Raw genomic sequence first — 21,381 nt, forward strand, 5'->3', positions numbered from 1 at the left:
TGTTGGGCTGGGGTTCTGGAATCGGGAACTCGGGTGCCAGGTGTCAGCTGTGCCACAGGATGTCAGGCACATGATCCGCCAGCCGGGGTCGTGGAGGGGCCGGCGGGGGTTGGGGGGGCATGTTCCTCCCAGAGGGACAGAGGCAGAGTGCCCTGGGGTTTGGGACTGTCACTTCCACCCACAGTCCTTTTGGCCGCGTGAGTCACACCACAAGCCCTGTACCCACGGGCAGGCTGGGAGGCGCCTCTGCCCGGGATGGAAGCACGGTCCGGGGCCTGGGAGGCAGCAGCCGCCCTCAGCTTCTTCCCCACTCTCTCCCCCAGACTCCCTCTTTCCAGTTTCCTCCTGAGGGTCGCAGCGGAGAGACTGGGCTCAGCTGCAGCTTCTTGGTCTGGCTTTGCTTAGACGACTACTTTTAAAGAGTCTTTTAAATTGTGATAAAATACATGTGACTAATCCAGTTGACCACGGTAACCGTTAAGTGCACAGTTCAGCGGCAGTAGTGCGTTCACGTGGTTGTGCGATCACCACCACCACCCATCTCCAGAACTTCCCATCTTCCCAAAGTGAAGCTCTGGTACCCTCTGTCCTGGTGTGTTCAGAATTGGTAGCTGAATCTGGAGGCTCTGTCAGGTTGAGACTCAGTTTTCCTTTTGGGGAAATCATTTTGGCCGTAGCGGTTTCTGTTGTTTTTTGGCTGGAACCTTTTCTGGGAGGACTGTGTGTCCACCACAAAGTAGAGAGTGGCCAAGACGTGACAGCTGCCATGGTCAGAGCCAGGGCCACAGCCGCAAGGGCTCCAGAGGGGCTGACCGCCAGGTTGGGATGGGGTCTGCCTGCTGGCTGCTCGGGTTCTAGGGTCTGGCTTGACTACTTGTCTTTCCTGTGCCCAAGAGCACCTGCCAGGGATGAGGGGGTTTCCAGAGCTTCCGTGTTTGTGCAGGACACATTCTCCCTGTGCCCCCGTCCTACAGGGACACCCAGGTGGGCACTCGAGCAGCTCCAAGATGGAAGGGCAGCAATCAGGCCGCCTCCTCATTCCTAGTTCTGTGCTGGCCCCTTACCTGGGCACACTCTCTTCCGACAAGTGTGACCTGGGTATCTGACCTTGCTGTCCCCGCGGACACTGGTCTTGCTTTCTGGGCTCCCGGCCTCCGCTCAGTGACCTTTTGTCTGATCCACCCCATGAACTAACTTCTCACGTTCTCCCTCAGTGTGCGCTCATCTGGAAAACAGTCGGGGGTGGGAGAGGAGGTGAGGGGCCTCCCGAGTCCCCTCTGCAGCAGAGGGCTTCCCTGGGGTCCTTGGCCAGTGTCCTGGGCTCCAGCTCTCCTGCTTTTCCTGCTGGGGCTGAGATGGAGGGGCCCTGGAGGCAGAGGGGCAGGTGAGGGTGCTCCAGGCAACGGGAGGACCAAGAAGCTGTCCTGGGGCCCATGGAGCTGGGGCACGTCCACACCCAGGCTTCTGTGCCTTGGCCACAGGGAGGTGCACGCGACCCCACCCCACAGCGGGAGCCCCGAGGAGATGAGGCCAGCCCCCTGCCAGAGCCTCCTGCTGGAGGCAGGACCCTCCACTCGCCAAGAGTGGTCCCGGGGCAGCTGAAGCCGCCTGGGAATGTGGTCATCGGGCGTCTCCTGAGTGGTCCCGGGGCAGCTGAAGCCTCCTGGGGGCGCAGTTGTCTCCTGAGTGGCCGCAGATGCTGTTTTGTTTCCAGAAGCCTCTGCTCTGCACAAATTAGACATGTCCTTTGACTGAGTCCGTGGGGCTGCCCCAAACCGGGCCTGACAGGTGCCCGCCTGCTGCTGGCTGAGCCTTTCTCCCCTTCCCTCCACAGTACATCGATGCCATCAGCAACAAGCAGGGCGAGCTAGAGAATTACGTGTCCGACGGCTACAAGACCGCACTGACGGAGGAGCGCAGACGCTTCTGCTTCCTGGTGGAGAAGCAGTGCGCTGTGGCCAAGAACTCCGCGGCGTACCACTCCAAGGTGAGGCGGCTCGGGGCTTCGCTGTGCTGACACTGGGCCTCGCGGGCAGAAATGAGCTAGGCCCCTGCCCCAGCCCCGTGAGCACCCCAGGGCAGTGTCTGGGCTTGAACTCATGTTTATTTCGGGTTTTCTTGGGGATGAAGTCCTAGGAGAATTACCAGGTCGCGGGGTGCAGGCATGTTGAAGACTTGCATTAGAATTGCCACCTGCAACCGGGGAGAGTCTGATGGGCTTTCAAGACCTTTTAGAACATTCATTTAAAAGAATGTTCTTGGCTCTTCTGCCACAGCCTTGTCCTGGGGAGGCACAGGCTGACAACAGGCAGGGGACGGTCGTGCTCCGTGCTAGGTGCACCTGGTGGGTGGCCTCTGTGTCTTCATTTGCTCCTCCTGTGGCTCCTCAATCCACAGTCCTGGGGTACAGCCTCTGGGCTCATGGCTTTGCTCACCCGAGGTGCTGAGGACTCCCAGCCCCAAGCCTGGGTCCCCAGCCACCCAAGACCACTGTGCTACCGGACCCCTAAGCCACCCAAGACAATCGTGACACTGGCCCCGGGTCCAGCACCTGCCACAGCTTGGCTGTCCTACGTGGACCTGCCACCCCTCACCCAACCTGAACCTGGCCTATTTCTTTGCCTCCTGGGCAGCCAGGGGCCCTGCCTGGTTCTCAGGTGGCCCCCCAGCCCCTCCCGTGCTGCTCCAGAGGGGACTCCCTGGGACTCACACCTGGTCACAGGGTCCTCCCCTGGCTCCCAGGCTCTCTGTGACCTGCGCCTCCACCACCTCTGCCTGCACTCGAGCCCCTGGGATCCCAGGTCGGGCCTTGGGTGGTGGCCACATGCTGCTCCCTCGTGACCTCTGAGAGACCCCTCTGCCCGTCGTCTGTTGAGGGCCCCTCCTTGGGCCCGAAGACTCTCTTCCCCACCCCCTGCACAGTCCTGTGGCCATGTGTTTCCTGCTAGGCATCTCCAGCCTGGTCGTTCCTTGTCAGGGAATCCTGCCCTGGGATCCGCCATGTGCCAGGACCACACCCGGCCCTGCTGAACCGGGAGCAAGCTCCTCAGGGAGGGGCTGCAGCAGCCCCCTCCAGGGATGTCCTGAGCCCCCATGCGAGCAAGGGGAACCCCTTCTAGGAGGCTGACTTAGTCCCCAGAGCAAGCAAGGCCCAGAGGCCAGGCTCCCCACTGGGAACAGGCAGGGCCAGCTGGCCCCTGTTCACCCACAGTCCATGAGTAGGAGTTAGGGTGGGATTAGATCTGTCTCCTGGCACATTCTGGAACATCTCAAGAGTTTAGCAAATGGAGTTCAGGAGCCAAGCCCACCAAGGGAGGACCTGGTCATGTCTTTCTAAAATAAGGGGTCCCAGGGATCCACGGGCTATACCTTGACACTTGTTCCCCCCACCCACCACACACTCGTGTATGTGCATGTACACGCACGCACGCACACGCACACGCACACACACGCACACACACACACGCACACACACACACACGCACGCACACACGCACACACGCACACACACGCACACGCACGCACACGCACACACACGCACGCACACGCACGCACACGCACACACGCACACACACACACGCACACACACACGCACGCACACACACACGCACACACACGCACGCACACACACACGCACGCACACACACACACGCACACGCACGCACACACGCACGCACACGCACACACACGCACACACGCACACGCGCACACACACGCGCACACACGCGCACACACACGCGCACACACGCACACACACGCACGCACACACACACACACACGCACACACACGCGCGCACACACACGCGCGCACACACACGCGCACACACACACGTGATATGGAACCAGTGCTCCAGTGCCCACAGCCTGGGGACAGACAGGAGACAAGTGCTCCTCCCTCCCTGGAGAGACCCCTCCTGCCGGCCTGCACCTGCTGGGCGCTGTGGGCAGGTGCAGGTAAGGGCAGCAGTAGCACCTGTGACCCCTGGCTGCTGGGGGACTCACTGGTGACAGGCTGTGCTGCCCCAACTGCCAGGCAGGGAGCGCTGTGGAGCGCAGACCTCCTGCCTGCTAGACCCAGGACTGTGGCGAGCGTCTGCGCCCTCTGGCGGGGGCCAGGCCCTGTGACAGGGCCAGGGAGCCAGAGCTGTCAGTGGCCGGGGTGCTGCTTGCAGGGATGGAGGGCTGGGAAGCCAGGCTGCAGGTGCCGTTGTCTCCCAGGAGGGGTTGCGGGATGTGCCTGTGCAGTGGCAACAGCTGAGCTGCTGGGCTCGTGGGCCCCCGGGCATGTGTGGAAGAGGCTTGTGTCCCACAGACCCACGTGGACAAGCCTCTGGGCTGGGGGCCAGGGTGTGAGGGCAGCCTCCTCCCAGGGCAGTTCGTAGGAGCTCCCTGGTGGTTGGGTTTGGGCCTGCCTTGGGGCTCTCAGGGTGGAGGGGGTGACGTTGGCTTGTGGCCACTGTGTCAGGGCTGTGAGGTCGGTGGTCGGTGTCCCCTGGCCGTCTGCCCTGATGCTGGTCCCTGTTGGCCCCTCCACGCTCCCGACAAGACTCACTCCTCTACCACTGATCTGAGCTAGGGTTCGGCGGATGTTCTGAATGACCACAGAGTTCATGCTTTTGGCTCTGTGGACTGTGGAGTCTCAGCTCTGTTACTGCAGTGTGAGGGCAGCCGTGAATGAATTCACAAATAGCTGCGCAGCTGTGTTCCAGTAAAACTTTGTTTACAAAACAGGAGGCCAGCCCTCGGGCTGTGGTTTGCTGACACCTGGTCTAAGCCAGCAGCGGAGGGGTGAGGGTGGCGTGGGCAGGACTTGCTCAGAAGGGCTGTCGTCCAGCACCCTCTGTGGGTCCCCCACGTGGGTGCCCAGCCATGTGTAACGGAACAGGGATGAGTGGGGGGATCAGTGAAAGCCGGAGAGACCCCAGAGGTGCCAGAGACATAGCAGTTCTGGCCCAGGGCTTTAGGGTCTGGGGGTCCCAGGAATCTAGGCCCTGCAGCCTGCTTAGGCCAAATGGCCAGGAGAGGCAGGGGCTACTTGATTAGCTCCCAGGACCCAGGCCTGGTTGGCCCCTAGTCCCACAACCTTTCGCCACGCCTGTGGCTTCCTGCTGCTTTGTCCCCACTGTGCTCAGCTGGTGTGTGTCCAGCAGGCTGCAGAGTAGTACATCCAAGGGAGAGCGGGCTCTTGGGCCCACGGGCAGTGGATGTGGAGCAGTGAACCTCAGTGTGTCTGACAGGGCCGCCTTCCTGCCCTCGGCAGCCAGGCTGACCCCCACTGGGCAGCACCGCCCCCTCCCCCTGGCCACCTGGGATGCCTTCCTAGCATTTTGGGGTTTGCCCACCGGGGTTTGACCTTGTGCGCCCCTGTCCGTTTTTCCTTCCTCCAGGCGCTGATGGGCCCCACGGGGGTTGGGCCTGGGTTTGCTCTCATTCCTGGAGGTCCCCTGACTGCATGACTTGTGGTCGCATCCCAGGCCCTTTTCCAGCAGCCACTTCTGTGGGTTGGGGTCAGAGGCTAACGGGTGGCCTGTCTTGCTGAGAGGCACCACCTGGTGAAGAGCAGCCTCCAGCCCCAGAAGGTGCTCAGGGAGGGCTCTCAGGGCTGTGCCCGGCTGCAGGAGCCTGAGCCAGCCCTTACCCCTCCCTTCTTGCTTTCTTCACTTCAGGGCAAGGAGCTGCTGGCGCAGAAGCTGCCGCTGTGGCAACAGGCCTGCGCTGACCCCAGCAAGATCCCAGAGCGCGCCGTGCAGCTGATGCAGCAGGCGGCCAGCAACGGCGCCACCCTCCCCAGCGCCCTGTCGGCCTCCAAGTCCAACCTGGTCATTTCGGACCCCATTCCGGGGGCCAAGCCCCTGCCGGTGCCCCCTGAGCTGGCACCGTTCGTGGGGGTGAGTGTGGCCTCTGGAAAGCTTCACGGGTGTGGGTGGGAGGGCAGCTGTTGTCGGGGTTGGGGGCGGCCAGGGTGCAGAGCCCAAGGCCCCCTGCTGAGGGGCTGGAGGTAGAGGGTTCTCTTTCCCCCGGTCTTGCCCACGGTGGGCTCCAGCAACAGCCTGCTCTACCCCCTTCCCTACAGCGGATGTCTGCCCAGGACAGCACGCCCATCATGAACGGCGTCGCAGGCCCGGATGGCGAGGACTACAGCCCGTGGGCTGACCGCAAGGCTGCCCAGCCCAAATCCCTGTCTCCTCCGCAGCCTCAGAGCAAGCTCAGCGACTCCTACTCCAACACGCTCCCCGTGCGCAAGAGCGTGACCCCGAAAAACAGCTACGCCGCCAGTAAGGGTCCCTGGGTGTGCCTCCCCAGACATGTCACACCCCCGAGTAGGGGACTGGGAGACCCTGAGGCTCACCAGTGTGTGGCTGTGTGTGCCTACATACGGGTGGTACACACACATGTGCCTGCCCAGCACCCAGCTTCCTCCTGTCAGGCCTCTGGTGCTCAGTCAGGGCGTGAGTGGGGTACTGGGTTGGGATAGGCTCGTGCAGGCAGCAGCTGCTTGGGAGAGCTTAGCCAGCCCGGGAAAGGCTCACTCGCCCACCTGGGGCACAGCACCTCAACCAGGCTCCCTGGGCTTTGCTGCCCCGCGAGCCGGGGGCCGTCCCTTTACCTGTCCTTTGTCCCAACAGCTGAGAACAAGACTCTGCCTCGCTCGAGCTCCATGGCAGCCGGCCTGGAGCGCAACGGACGCATGCGGGTGAAGGCCATCTTCTCCCACGCTGCCGGGGACAACAGCACCCTCCTGAGCTTCAAGGAGGGTGACCTCATTACTCTGCTGGTGCCTGAGGCCCGCGATGGCTGGCACTACGGAGAGAGTGAGAAGACCAAGATGTGAGTGTGTCTCGGGGGCGGGTTGTCCAGGCAGCCGCTGCCTTCAGCAAGTGTGTGGCGCGGCGACACTCAGATGCGCTGGGACCTTGTGTTTAGACTCACTGCAGGTCACAGGTCCTCACCCTAGAAAACCTGGGCAGTGAGAGCAAGCGTGACCCGGGGTCTTCACCACCAACAGGCGTCTTCTCCCCTGGCAGGGGTCTTTCCCCCAACCACTTCCCTGCAGGGGTCTCCCCCACGGCAGGGATCTCTTCCCCACGGCAGGGGTCTCCCCCACGGCAGGGATCTCTCCCCCACAGCAGGGATCTCTCCCCCACGGCAGGGATGTCTCCCCCACGGCAGGGATCTCTCCCCCACGGCAGGGATCTCTTCCCCACGGCAGGGGTCTCTCCCCACGGCAGGGGTCTCCCCCACGGCAGGGATCTCTCCCCCACAGCAGGGGTCTCCCCCACGGCAGGGGTCTCTCACCGCAGTCTAGTGACCTCCTTGCTCCATCGCCTCGATGTGCCACTCAGTTTGGTGCAGGGTGTGGCGTCCCACACGTGTACGCACTCAGCACGTCTGGCCAAAGCCCTGTGGTGGGTGTCAGTTTCCCACAGTTCGCAGGTGCAGAGCAGGGCTTGGCCATCCTGAGACCGCAGGCTTTCTGCAGCTTTCAGCTCTTCCACATGCCAGATGTGGAAGTTTGGAGTTCTAGAAGTCACCTATGGAGTCAGATGGGCCATACCTCCCCAGTTTACTGAATGCTGTTGCAGAGAGGCTGGGCCAGGGTGCCACCCTCACTGGACCTGGGGGCTGCCTTCCCAGGGCGGTGTTTGTGCGGGTGTGTCTCTTGGCAAGATGGGAAAAGGCCCTGACATTTGTGCCTTCCTAAGCCTGGCCTTGCAGCCACCACCCTGAGGAGGGGGCCGAGGGCAGGGGGTTTCCCAGGAGGCTGCTCCGTCTTTTTTCCAGTGGCCACTCGTGTCTTGGTGCCGTCTGTGGCTTAGTGTGGCACTGGGGCTGCGAGGCAGGAGCAACTGCTCTGCCTGGGCTCTGGGGCCTTGCAGTTGGGTCTGGTGGGGCCGGCAGCTCCCGCCAGGTTGGGGACAGCCTGGGCCACCTTGCCCTTGAGGCTGAGCACACAGTGGGAGCAGGCTCTTCCTCCAGAGACAGCGGCGCAGCCCATGCTGGGGAGCTAGAGGGACTTGTGCTTGGATGGTGGTCGATGGGGGATGGGGAGCCACTGCCCCCACCCGGGGCCTCCGGGCTGAGCATGGCTCTTAGCTGGGGCCTCTCTTCCAGGCGGGGCTGGTTTCCCTTCTCCTACACCCGGGTCCTGGACAGCGACGGCAGTGACAGGCTGCATATGAGGTGAGCGCTGGGCCCAATGGGAGTGCTAGATCCCCAGCTCTGGAGAGGGGCTGCGATGGCACCAGCAGGTCCCTGGGCTTGGAAAGCTGGGATGGGTTTCTGGTTCCTTGTCTGCTACCGCAGGGCCATCCCCAGTGGCCCTGAGAGCTGGGCGCTTGAGGCCCTCAGGGTGGAAGCATGGTGGTACCCTGTGCGGTGGGGCCCGAGAGCCCTGGGGACACCAGTGCAGGCAGCAGGTGCTGTGGGGGCACCACCTGGGGGCCAGGTGTGCAAAGAGCTGGCTGTCCCAGGTCCTCCAGGTTCTCCCAGCCTTCAGAGAATCACAGCAGCTGAAAGCTGGCGGGGTGCATGGCTGCTGGGAGGGTCGGGGTTGCTGTGGCAGCCCAGCCCCTCAGGAGTCCTCCTGACTCACTTTCATGGCCAGGAGGAGGGAGGGAGGCCAGACTGGCCTGGCCCATGGTCACCAGGGCTGCAGCCTTGGCCTGAGAGCAGTTTCCCGCATGTGGCGTGGGGTAGGTGAGGGTGGGCCGTCCAGGGAGCCCACAGGATTGCGGGGTGTTGGGGGTGTCCCGCCTGCTGGGCCATCTCTGAGTCCTTGTCCCTGCAGCCTGCAGCAAGGGAAGAGCAGCAGCACCGGCAACCTCCTGGACAAGGACGACCTGGCCATCCCACCCCCCGACTACGGCGCCGCCTCCCGGGCCTTCCCCGCCCAGACGACCAGCGGCTTCAAGCAGAGGCCCTACAGTGTGGCTGTGCCCGCCTTCTCCCAGGTCAGCGGGTGGGCCTGGGCTAGGAGGGGCCCGCAGGTGGAACAGTGGGCTCAGCCTGCCGTCCCACGTTGGAGCGTCGGCTGAGGGGCCAGGCGCCTAGGGGTCTGGGTCTCTTTGGACAGGCCTGGGGTGAAGGCTCCGTGATTTAGGAATGTGTGCACACCCCTGCTTCGGCCACAGGCTGCTTGCCTCGCCCCGCCCCAGCAGGCTCCCTGTGTCGGCACGCTGGGGTGGGGTCGGCCCGTCCCTCATGGTGCCCTCAGCCAGCCATGGGCAGCTCACTGCTCTGCCCAAGGGGGCAGCGTCTGGGCTGGGAAGTGGCTGGCCTAGAGGTGGGCCTGGACCCGGCTGCCTTTTGGGAGAGCCAGGGGGTTAGGATCCGTTCCATGAGAACCACGGGGCTCCCTCAGTCATATCCATATGATGGGAGTGCTTGCTGCTCAGCCCTGGCACGTGGCTGGACCCTTCCAGTCAGCGTGACCCTGGATGTGGGCCCTCTGGTGCCAGGAGGCCAGAGCTGGAGGATCAGGGCCTGGGTCCTAGGCCCTGGTGTGTGTCCTCGGAAGCCCAGGATCATGGCGGTCCTGGTGTCTAGGCTGGGACAGGATGTGAGTGTGTATGGTAGCTTGCCAGGTCCCAACCCTCTCCGTCCGGGGAGGCTCCTGGAGTTGGAGGGTTGGAGACCCCTGTCGGCCTGGAGTTTCTCAGCTGGGGGTCGTTTGTGGGATGCTGGCCGGGCTAGCAGCTGTTCCCGGGGCCAGTCTCCAGGGTTGGGCCTCAGGCAGTGGGTAGAGAGAAGAGAACCCACCTTTTTCTGAGATAACGGGCAGCCTGGGTGACTGCTCAGCTATCGACCCACAAGTGAGGGGCCCCCAGGTTGACAGCCTGAGCTGAGGCCGCAGGATGCGACCTGGAGAGGTTCGGGCTCTGGGCTGTGGGTGTTCCACAGGTCGGCCTCTGGGGTGGACTCCGTGCTGGGAGAGCCAAGGGAGGGGTCTGCACCTGCCCCAGGCCAGGCCATGCTATGCTGGCAGATAAAGGGCGCAGCCAGCGCCAGCACCACACCTGGGCTCTCCTCCCAGGCAGTGTCCCCCTCCCACGGGTCGGGATGGTACATGTGACAAGTTTCCAGGAAACTGTAGCTGGGGTCTGGGCCCAGGTCCCATGGGTGGGTGGAGGGTCCCAGGGGCCCGCCCAGGCATGGGTGAGGTGCTGCAGCTGCCCTTCGGGGGAGGCGGGCGGAGGGTCCCAGGAGGCTGGTCTTGCGTGTGTTTGGGAGGGTGCAACAAGCCTACAAATTCAGGCGGTCGCTGGCTGGAGGAGGCATCCCCGTTGATTTGGGCAGTCACCACTTTACCCCTGGCTCCGGGGCTCCAGGCAGGCCTCTGAGTGCTGCAGCCGGGAGACGGGGAGCCTTCCGAGGGAACACGGTTTGAACCCTGCCCAGGCAGGATCACCGTTTGTGGGTGACCACAGGCACCGGGTGGGGGTGACCACAGGCGCCATCACCTGGCCTGACGTGTTTCTGCCTCTCCCTCCAGGGCCTGGATGACTATGGAGCGCGGTCCATGAGCAGGTAAGGGGCTTTCAGACCTGTCTTTGGGACCGTGGGTGGGTGTGAAGAGGCTGGGTGGGGCAGGTCCCTCTCCAAGGACCTGGGGCCACCTCTTCTTCCTTTAGGGCCCAGCCTGGCCCTTCACCCCTGCCAGAGCCAGGGATGTCCCCCAGGGCCTCCTGCTTTCTCCGAGTGACACGGAAACCCCCCCTGGGCCCTGCCCCTCTTTCATCGCATCTGGCTGGCCCCATCCATCCCTGTCAGGCAAAGGCAAGGTTGGGGAGGGTGACTGAGGCCGGCATCCGTGGCTGGGGCTGCAGCCTCCTCTGCCCCCAGCGTGCGCTCCACCCCTGTCCTTTGCCTTCCTGGAGGGCCAGGAGGCCAACGGGAGCTGCTGAAAGGGGCATTGCTTGGTGCGGGCAGATTCGCTGCCTGTGGCTGGGTAGCGTTGTGCAGCCAGGCAGCCGTCCTGTGCTTTGTTTCGCAGTGGCAGCGGCACGCTGGTGTCCACAGTGTGAGGACGCTGACCCCGGGCAGCCGCTGCTCTGAAGAGCTTCCGCGCCTTCCCCCTGGTCTCCGTCCGTTTTCCTCCTCAGCTCTCGCTGGTTTGTTCCTGGGTTGTTTTTCTTTTCCACCTGCCCCTGCCTTTTGGTTGGTGACCCCAGACTCTGTGATCCCCCAGGGTCCATGGTGCTGCTCCATCCGCCCCCGCCCCCCCCATGGTGTTTACGCGCCCCACCCTGTGTGTCCCAGCCTTTCGAGCAGAAACTGCCAGGCAGGACCTGCTGGGCCGTGCGGGGCACCCTCGGCCCCACCCTGCAGTGTCCGTGGCACTCACTGCTTTTCTAAGGCTCGCCGTGAGCCAGGTCTAAAGTTTGGAGAAAAAGAAAAATCTTAAAAAAAAAAAAAAAAAAGAAAAAGAAAAACAGGAAAAAGGACTTTTTTTTTCCTGAAAAACAAAAACCGATCTGCATGGACTCCGGTGTGCGCTGTTATCTCGCATCTGACTTTCCCAGCGCAAAGGCCTCTGTCCAGACAGGGAAGGTGCTGGGGTCCCTGTTCACCCCGGCCCCTGTGGAGGGCTGCACAGAGACAGGGGGCTCGTGCCAAGCTCGAGGGGCCTCCTGAGGAAGCCGGCCGCTCCTGTGAGGGAGGCCGGGCCCGGGCACCTGAGGGCTTCTCCCTCCGGACGCTGCGGGCCAAGTGTACATAGAGCAGCGTGGCAGAGTGGCCTCGCCTCCCGTCGGGCACCGGCAGGAGCAAGGTCGGGGGCAGGCGCTGCCTGGCTGGCCGCACACGGACACTCCAAAGACCTCCAGTGACTACCCCCCCCCCCCACATTCCTTTGACCAGCCTTGTGAGGGCATCAAGGCTGCCCCGGGCTACCTGGCTGCTCGGGGCAGGGTGTGTGGGCCAGGCCCGGCCAGGGGAGGGCAGCTCTGGGCACGTCGCACCCACACCCCCCACCTGGGGGAGACAGGCGGTTCCTGCCTGGTTCTTCCTAAACGCGCTCGTCTTTTTGTGTGTCTTGGTGACTTTAGAAACAAACACAGTGGACTCAGTGGCTACTGGTATTGTCTCTTCACACACTGAACTCTGGGGAATTGAGTGCAGGGCACAGCCCGGCTCAGCCTGCCTGCCGGTGGGAGCCCCTGGGAAGCTGCGACGCTCCTTTATCTGATATGGTTTAGTAAAAGCCTCCCGCACACCTCCCCGTGGCCTGGGGTGTGGCCTGGTTTGTGTGGGAAGCAGCTCCAGACGCGGACCGCCTGAGGTTAAGGGGAACTCGAGGGCGGACCGGGCCCTATGTAGAGACCCCGCCGCGCCGGCGTTCCCGCTCCGCTAAAGATTTCAAATCCAGGGGATTCCATGCTCAATGGATGAATGTAGACACAAAACAGCAACACTTGTATGAAGATGTAAAGTGCTGAACATATTTTTTTCCTGTTTCCTTTCCTTTTTTAAAAAATCTGAATTGTGCCCTGTACTGCAGTTACTTGTTTGAATAAAAGTTTTATTTATTGCACGAGTTGGGTATGGACCTCCTTCTGGTTCCCGGCGTGCGTCTGGGCCGTGGGGGCCCCGCCTCGTGCCTGCCTCTGCCAGGTGTTTTCTTGGCACTCAGTCGCCTGCTAGATTACCTGGGCTTGCACACAGTGCTGGCCCAGTGACAGTCACTCCCTGTGGCGGGGCTCTGTGGGGGGCCCGCCGCCCCAGGGGAAAGTGCGGGGCCACCTGCGGCTGAGGCAGGCTCCTGGCTTTCTCCAGGCCGGCAAGTGAGGCCCGGTCCGCAGGCACCGTCCAGGGAGAGCCAGAGCCCCAGCTCTGTGCCGACTCCCAAGTGCTCCAGGGTTCTCGGTCTCCTGGCAGCTCGCCCGTGGTTCCCCCTCCTCTGCAACCCCGAGTCCTCAGACCCCATGCCGCCTCCAACTGAGCCTTGTCTTTCCTTGCAGCGCCGATGTGGAAGTGGCCAGATTCTGAGCCGCCTGACTAGAGTTAGTAAGTTGCCTGGCGTTCTTGTGCGGTCACTGGCCAGTGGGTCTACACAGGTCCTCTGGCCTCAGCCACGCAGCCTGGGTGGGGAGGGCCTGGCTGCATGGCAGGGCCAGGGGTCCACTGAGCCTGCCTCTTGCTCTGGGTGCTGGGCCTTCTCTACTGGGTCCCCTCCTTGGGTTCACAGTCTCCTTCTCCCCTCCTGGAAGCTTGTGGACTCTGGCTGGCTGTGCCCGGGGCTCCCCTCACTGCTGGATATGGCTCTGGTCCTGACCTTCTTTGTGGTCCTCTCCTGCCCTGCTGGGCACTTCAGTTATAGTCAAGGGGTGACCCCGGCAAGCAGCTGCAGCCTGGGCCTTTCCCGCCTGACTTGCAGCGCCAGCTTGGGCTCCTTCGGGTGTGCCTTTGGGGCTGGTAAGGATGACAGCCTCGTGGGGACTGGTGGCTAGGGTCCTGGGGAGAGCCCCGGGGAGTTCCATAGGCACTGGAGCCAGGTGTTGGGCCCACTGGCGATGGGGCTGTGCTGTTAGTCTGACCTTGCCTCTTCTGTCCCCCAAGCCCCACAGCATGGAACCAACTGGCTCCATCCCAAGTGTGCACCTGCAGACCTGGAGGACTGCTGGGTCCAGGTTTGAGCTGACGCTCACTCCGGGGGCCACAGGGCCACTATGGCTTCAACTCCAGTGGGACTCTGGAGTCCAGGTCTGAGCCCATCTCCTCGCGGGTTGAGTGGGCCACTTCCCTGGTGCCCAGTGTATATTTGAGATGTGCCAGGCTGCCCAGGAGCAGGCCCTGTGCCCTCATAGGGGGCCCTTACCCACACCTTCCAATCCGCTGCACCTGTGTCTGGGCGGGTCCTGCTTCCCACCACCCTTCCATCCCTAAGTTGCTAGGAGGGCAGCTCTGCAAAGCCAGTGCCTGCATCCTTCACAAAGGACGTTGGTCCCTGTGTCTCCCTGGTGGTCACAGCAGGCATCCTGGCCCATGGGCAGCCAAGCCACAGGCAGATCACAGATCTGTCTTCTTTGCTGCCTTTCTGTTGATATTCGGCACGAATTCTGGAAGGTTCTGTAGAAAAATGCTCCTGAACTTTGGGGACTGGATAGCATAGATGCTCTGGGTTGGCCTTGGCCGCCACCTTGCCTTCCACCTCCATCTTTCTCCCTTCTGAGACACTGTTTCTGGGAGACCTCCATACCCCCCACTCCCCCAGGTCCCTTTGAGCGAGGGGGCTGCCCTCACCTGGTGAGACTTGGAAGGGGTGAAGGCTCAGAGATGAGGCTGGCACAGCCTCTGTCAGGGACCACGTCCCTTGGGGAAGGGCAGAGACCCTGGGTGGCAGTGCCAGTGGGGCGGTGGCGCTCAGCCCCAGCACCACTCCACAGCGCCAGGGGCCAGTTTCCTGGCCACACCGTCTGCCTGGTCTGACAACTCAGCTGAGACTGGGGGTGTCAAAAGCCACTTGCAGTCGGTCAAGGGACTCCCCAACCCCATCGCCACCCTGCCATGCCCCAGCTTTGGGCCCTGAGAAGGGGGCCTTGGAATGAGAGTGGAGGGAGGAGCACCCCTGGCCGCTGTCCATACTTGTCAGCGGAGGCCCAAGCGCCCACGCTGGACGCGGTTCCAGAAGGGCCCACCTTCCGAAGACACAGAGAAGCAGCTGACGCGAGAAGACAGAACAGGTGTTGTCCGCCCGGCTCGGAGTCTGGAGTCGCCTAACTGGTCAAAACGCGCTTTGTGACGGCTGTTTCTTCTCGGAATCCTTCTGCCTCACGTTCAAGGCGTTGGTTCAGGAAATGATCCTAGACGACCACCTGCATTCCAAGGCGCTCCCGAGTTCCGTGGGGCTGGAGTGGGAAGCTGCTCTGCCGCGGGGAGGTGGACTCTTCCAGGCCGTGTGGGTTTGCAGGGGTGGTGGGCACGGGATCCCCAGGACACACCGAGAGCCCCCCGTGGGCAGGGGAGGGGTGCCCAGTCCCTCAAACCCCAAGAGGCCCCCTGGCCACCTCCTTCCTGGCAGAAGTGCCCATGCCCACCCCTTCTGGCCATAGCTGGCTCTGCAGCACTGGCATCCATGCCTTGAAGCAGCCAGTTGGCTGGGACCGTGGCCCACACCTGTAATCCCAGCACTTTGGGAGGCTGAGGCGAGAGGATCTCTTGAGCCCAGGAGTTCGAGATAAGCCTGGGCAACATAGGGAGACCCCGATCTTGACAAAAGTAAAAAATTAGCCAGGTATGGTGGCACGCGTCTGTAGTCCCAGCTTCTCAGGTGGCTGAGGTGGGAGGATTGCTTGAGCCCGGAGGTGGAGGTTGCAGTGAGCTACAGTCACACCACTGCATTCCAGCCCAGAAGACAGAGCAAGACCTTGTCTCAAAATAATACATTTTAAAAATTACAGAAGCCACTGGTCACCCCTGCGGCCTTGCTTAGCAGCCTCTGAGGGGCGGCTCTCAGTGAGGAGACAGAGCCCAGGCCTCTGAACTCCCCAAACCAGCAGCTCCCCAAACATGACGCAGGCCCTCCTTGGGACCCTCTGCTCTTGGACCTGTCTGGTGACTTTCCTTCGCTGGCTGGAGAGGTGCTGGTGGTGTCACTGGGTAGTTCGTGGCAATCGCTGCCCAGGGCCACGTCCTGCAGGAGGTGGGGCCTGGCGTGTGTCCTCTGGCAGGGAGCAATGTCTGTGGCTTCCATGCGGTGACCTTGGGCTCCAAACTTCGTCACATTCTCTTGGCTGTTAGGCCCCCATTCTCAGCACAGTGAGCTCCCTGCAGGCCTCCTGGGCGTGTCTGTCCCAGGCGGCTGAGGGGTAGGGGCCAGAGTGGGGGAAATGGGGCCGCCCAGCCTCTCCGCATGGACCTGCTCTCCCAGCCAGCCTTGGGCTCTGGCCTGTGCTCTCCCCGTCCCCGCCAACCCGCTGCCCCTGTCAGGCTGAGATTGGTTACAGCATTTGCAGCCTCAGAGCCACCCAGTGTGGATGGTTCAGCGGGCTCCACCTAGTCCCACCATTCTGGGAGACGAGAAGAGAAAATTGCAGGTTAGGGAACAGGCCCGCACCGGTGGGAGAGCTTCCTACCCCTGCAGCTCCCCGTGGGGTCTGGGCTAGCACTGTGCCTTTGCCTTTGATTGGGAGCAGGAGTGAGAACCACACAGCTGTGCTGCCCTCGGCTGTGGTCTGGGCCAGGTCTAGGCCCCTTCTCTGGGAACCCCCCCCCTTTTTTTTTTTTTTTGAGGCAGGGTCTTACTGTGTTACCCAGGCTGGAGTGCAGTGGTGGGAACACAACTCACTACTGCCTCGACCTCCTGGATTCAAGCGATCCCCCCACTTCAGCCCCCCATGTTGCTGGGACCACAGGCATGCTCCACTCCCACGCCTGGCCTTTTTTTTTTTTCTTTTTGAGACGGGTCCACTTTGCTGCCCAGGCTGGTCTTGAACTCCAGGGCTCAAGTGGTTCCTCCTGCTTTGGCCTCCCAGAGTGCTGCGATTCCAGGCAGGAGCCACCGCGCCCAGCCAGCCCCATTTCTAATCTCCCCGGAGCTCCCTCCGGACCCTGGGCCTGTGGAGGGACTCAGAGCACTTCCCTAGGGGTGGGTCAAGCCTGGCAGGGGGACAGGGCATGGGCCGACATCACGGATAGAGGTGGAATCCTCACCATCGGACCCCCAGGCAGCCCCTACCCAGGCCCCATGAAGGGCAAAGCTGCACAGATCAAAGCTGAAAGAAGCCAGGAATCCAGCAGACCCTGAGGCTCCAGTGCATTTGAGAGATCAAAAGATCCTTTCAGCAGGGTGCCAATGCTCAGACGCCATCTGGAAGTCTGAGAGCCTTCCGCAGACCCTTCAGTCTCTTCCACATATTTCATTCTCTTAAAAACTCAGTCTGAAGTGTTTCAGGTTCTTAGAAAACACAAAAGTCCTCAGGAAAGCTTAGGGAGCTGCCCCTGCCCTGCGCCGCCTCCTGGGCAGCTGGACGGAGCCCTGCTTGCCCACCCCGGGGGTTGCTCCTGGCTGCCTGTGCCTCTTCCCGGGTAGCTGGACAGAGCCCTGCCCGGCCTGCCCCAGGGGTTGCTCCCGGCTGCCCAGGCTCCTGTGGACCCAACTGTGCCAGAGGTGACTCCGCTCCAGGTAATGGCTCCAGTCCAAGCACAGCTCTGCCGGAGCACAGTCCCGTCCCTGCTGCGTTTTAACGTCCACGTGCCATCTGTACTGTCACCCTTGGAGCTGCCTGACATCCCCCATCCTGTCCTGTGCTGTGCTGTCCCCTCCAAAGGTGGGGACTCCAAAGAGAAAGGCCCAGGCGCCCCTCTCATCCATAGGGTCCTTCTCATCCATGCTCATCTTGTTCCATTTCAAATTCTTGTCTCGAGTCGTATTTGTGCATCAGCTGTGGCCCCAGGGACATGGGGGAGGGCGCGGCACCCCCGGGGGGACAGGTGGCTGAGTCCTTAGCAGGGGAACAACTGTCTGGCCAGGGGATGGCCAGCTGCTCTGCAGGGCCCGTGGGTATCCATCTGTAGCCCTGAGGGAGCCGCAAGCCTAACCTGCCTTCCTCTGGATGCCCCCATGCCAGGGCTGGGCTGGGCGCTCTGCCAAGCTGTGTCCCTGGGTGTGGGCCTGGCCTGGTGGGGGGGGGCCACCAAACTGATGTGTGCCCGGTTCAGGGCTGTCTTGAGTCCCCAGCCTCAGTGGTGATGTCCACCCCTCACTGGGAGGGTGCGGCTGGCCTGCCCTGCCCACCCACGCTGCTGGGAGGGTGATGGATCAGAGTGGGGGCGCCCTGCCTTGTCTAGGTCACGTAGGGTGAGCAGAGGGTGGTGCACCTTGGGGTCAGGCAGCCTTGCAGATGGCACCTGACCCTCCCTGCCCCCCAAAGCAGCCTCTGTTGTCTGCGAGCTCTCTGTGCCCTGAGATCGGACTGTAGGCATCCAGCACTGGGGATCCCTGGGGCATTGGGCAGCCCAGGTGCCACAATTTACCCATGGCTTCTGCCCTAAATTAAAACCACGTTTTTCTCTTCCAGGAATCCCTTCGCCCATGTCCAGCTGAAGCCGACAGTGACCAACGACAGGTCTGCCCCTCTCCTCAGCTGATGGCCACATCTGCGGCGCTGCCCATCCGGCGGCTTCCCCCGCCCTGCCCATGCAGCCTGTTCTGTCATCCTCTGTGCGTTCCTGTTAAGAGAACATCCAGGCCCCAGCTGCCTGGCCTTGCCCCACTTGAGTCTGGCCTGGGCTGGATCCCAGCTGTTCTGGGCAGGTCTGGGCACAGGGGGGCGCAGGCCCCTGAAGGGCCGAGACCCACTGGCTGCGCTGCCCAGGGCCAAGGGGCCACCTCTTGAGGGTATACACCTCTGGTCACATGGCCAGGGAGCCCTGGGGTGCCCCTGGGTCAAGGGAGGACATTTGGTCAGCTGGTGGCTGGGAGGGGAGCCCGGCTGCCCTGCTGCTTCTCCTGCCTAATAAACAGGCTCCTTCTGCACCAGGTGTGATCTGTCCACCCAAGGGCCAGAAGGCCGGGAGCATGGGGATGGGAGCGCCCGCATCCTGGCTGGAAGATGAACTTCCCATAAGCACATCATTCCCTGCAGGCCCGGCAGGTGCGCCTGGATGTGGGGCCTGGTCCCTCTCCATGCCCCTCAGTGGGGCTCTCCTGAACCCCTCACTCCCACTGGCAGTGTCGCAAGGGCCTCCCCAGCGCCCTCCTGCCTCTGGGCAGGCCCCAGCCTCCTCCCTACCCAGCCTCCCATCCAGAACCTTGCTGCTAGGGCCGCCCAGCTCTCTCCTGTGGCCAAAGGCCAGCTGTCAGGTGCTGTGCGGGGTCACCAGCAGGGTACCTGCTGGCAGGTGGGGGCTTCCCCATTCCTGGGCTCTGTCCCAGGACTCCTGGGTGGACCTCGCCCACCCCCACTCACTCCTGTAGGCACTAGGGAACCCTGCTGGAGTTGGGGGTTTTAAAACTTCATTAGCAGATCTGTGTTCTTCGATACTGTCAGGTGAAATACAATGTGGTGAGAGCTGCATTGGTGACAGCAGCCCTTACCTGGGGAGGAGTCTCCAGCAGAGCCCACTCCCGCCTGCAGCCACTCACAGCCTGGGGACAGGAAGCTGCAGAGTTGGCAGGTCAGGAGGGCAGTTGAGAGCTGGCCAGCAGAGGGTGCAGGGGAGCCCAGCTCTGCTCAACTCTCCTGACTCCGCCTTCCACCCTGGGCCCAGGGACAAACAGTGCCCTCAGAAGGGCAGGGAGGAGGCTGTCCTGGAGAGGCCTGTAGGTCCACTCTCTTCACCCGTCCCCACCAGGCCAACTCGGCCTGCAGGAAGGGAGACCTGCAGGGATCTGCCCCTGCACCCCCAGACACAGTAGGGCCAGAACACCATCCCCTCCACCAGGGTGTGCCAAGGACAGTGGGGAAGAGAAGGGCAGCTTCCTCCTGGCCCCAGGAACGGGTGGCATCGGGTTCCTACCCCAGCCACGGCACAGCCCCTCCTGTCCAGGACTTTATCGGCAGACCTCAGGAGACAACACACAAAGGTTTCTTTTTTTCTTAGCTTCATTTCTCTTAAAAAACAAGGAACAAGAAAACATTGCACCAGCGTTCTAAGCCTCAAACAAAACACAAAACAAATCCCTCTGCAAAGCAACAATAAACTTTACATCTCTTTGGCAACAATAACTTAAAGTCACCCCACTTTCATTTGCTCCAACCACAGCAGTTACAAAAATATTCCCTGCGTGCCCTGCCCCCAGCTCCACCCCTTCCCCACCATCCCTCTCCCTGTAGGCAGGAGCCCCCCAACACTGACTGCGGGGTATGGCCCCCACTCTCCTTTGGCAGCTAGGGCACAGGACCGGATAGTGCCATGCAGAGGGGAGCTGCCTGCACGGTCCTGCCAAGGGCACCTCTAGAACGGGGCCCACGGCGGCAGGAGTGCAGCCTGGAAGCCCCCTCCACCCCTGATCTTTTTGGCTGCCCACCGTGGCCACAGCAGGACCCAGGTGGGAACAGCCTATTCCCTGTGGGAAGGGTGGGTTTACCGGTCTAGCTGAGTCAGTGAAGGGAAAACAGCCACAGACTTTGAGATAAGGGCAGAGGAAACAGGACTGACACAGGTGCCCAGAGCCGCTCCTTGCCCTGAGCCACCAGGAACCAGGCAAGGATGGGGGCACAGGGGGTGGGAGGAGGCTCACAAACCTGCCAGTGTCTCGGGGCCATGCCTCCTCCTGTGTCAAGTGTCCTGTGAGGACACCAGAGGAGCCACCAGACGGGGCATGTGGGACCTCCGAGGCCAGGCAGCCAGCAGCGGCAGGCAGAGCAGAGGGCAAGGGCCGCCGTGCCCAGGGGCACTGGCCCCTCGAGTGTGTGTGTACAGACATCCACTGGAACTCCAGGCATCCCCAGGGGCTAGCAGCAAACCCAGAAGCCCAAATTCTGCTTCTGGGGCGGAGCATGGCCAATCCACTGTCCAGGGCCTCTCATCCTGCGGGCTCCTCCAGGACACCATGTGGGGCAGAGGTACCCAAATCTGCTGCCAACAGCCACCAGGGCATGGTCCCCACCTTCTCGGTCACCATCCTCGCTGCTGCCTGGCAGGGGCTCTGGTGATGCCAGCCTCGAGGAGCAGGAGCTGCCCTGGTCTCAAGCCTCTTTACTCTCACCCCCGGCACCTGCTGCAGGGCCTGGCAAGCAGGACGACAAAGTGAACACAGGGTCCTAAGACACCAGGGCCTGCCTCCCCAACAACTCCCACCTGGCCTCCATCCCTGGCCCCCATACAGGCCGGGCCAGTAGGGGCTGTGGGCCAGCCCGGGCTCCTTCCCTGCAGCAGATCTGGCTGTGTGTAGGTAGGAGATGGACCCATTTCTCCCACTCCTCCATCACTAGACCCAGGCCAACAAGGCTCGGCAAATGCCTCCAAGTCCTCTTTTACACACAGGGAAACTGAGGCCTGAACAGGAAGGTGATGGCCAGGGTCATGTAGTGGCCTCCTAGTGACCTGCGTGCTTGTTCTGCCACGCAGGGGGCACCCTGTGCCAGGGGTGAGGCTGACGGGCCCTTCCCCCAAGGCTGCAGCCACAGGCCAGGACAGCTAGGAAATAATGGATCTACCGAGGGGAGGGGAGAGATGGCAGGGGGCCATCAGGCACGTGGGCAGGGGCTGTAGGGGTAGGGACACCTGGCAGAGATGAGCCCAGCCTGGGATGGGGCGGACACTGGAGGGGCATGGCCGGGAGTGATGGCTTAGGCCCCCAGCAGGGCTCCACCTGGGCACTGTGGGGCTTCGGTCTGCAGGCGCTGGTAAGGTTCTGGTGGGAGGGGCTGCCGCAGGTCTAGGGGGTAGGGTCAGGCAAAGGAGAGCCGGGTGCAGGGAGAAGGCAGCGGCCTGAGG

General features: G+C 62.5%; 2 protein-coding genes across 14 annotated transcripts in view; one reads left to right on the forward strand and one right to left on the reverse strand.

The window, feature by feature from the left end:
* BAIAP2 (BAR/IMD domain containing adaptor protein 2) overlaps positions 1–18,652 on the forward strand; it is a 78,203-nt gene extending 59,551 nt beyond the window's left edge. For 4 of the 8 annotated variants that reach the window (XM_008013211.3, XM_037993199.2, XM_037993200.2 and 1 more), the window contains 8 exons: positions 1,835–1,987; positions 5,667–5,888; positions 6,074–6,275; positions 6,627–6,828; positions 8,113–8,181; positions 8,789–8,951; positions 10,493–10,527; positions 18,018–18,475. In XM_008013211.3, the coding sequence (XP_008011402.3) occupies positions 1,835–1,987; positions 5,667–5,888; positions 6,074–6,275; positions 6,627–6,828; positions 8,113–8,181; positions 8,789–8,951; positions 10,493–10,527; positions 18,018–18,087 (1,116 nt within the window). In that variant the 3' untranslated portion in view covers positions 18,088–18,475. The other 4 variants (XM_073005481.1, XM_008013213.3, XM_037993198.2 and 1 more) reach the window with 4 other exon arrangements.
* Positions 18,653–19,526: 874 nt separating this feature from the next.
* Positions 19,527–21,381, reverse strand: part of AATK (apoptosis associated tyrosine kinase) — a 47,505-nt gene continuing 45,650 nt past the window's right edge. For 3 of the 6 annotated variants that reach the window (XM_008013208.3, XM_073005479.1, XM_008013209.3), the window contains one exon: positions 19,527–20,671. In XM_008013208.3, the coding sequence (XP_008011399.3) occupies positions 20,631–20,671 (41 nt within the window). In that variant the 3' untranslated portion in view covers positions 19,527–20,630. The remainder of the gene's footprint in view (positions 20,672–21,381) is intronic. The other 3 variants (XM_037993195.2, XM_037993196.2, XM_037993197.2) reach the window with 1 other exon arrangement.

Source organism: Chlorocebus sabaeus, chromosome 16 (assembly GCF_047675955.1).
Source record: "Chlorocebus sabaeus isolate Y175 chromosome 16, mChlSab1.0.hap1, whole genome shotgun sequence".
Lineage (NCBI taxonomy): Eukaryota > Metazoa > Chordata > Mammalia > Primates > Cercopithecidae > Chlorocebus > Chlorocebus sabaeus.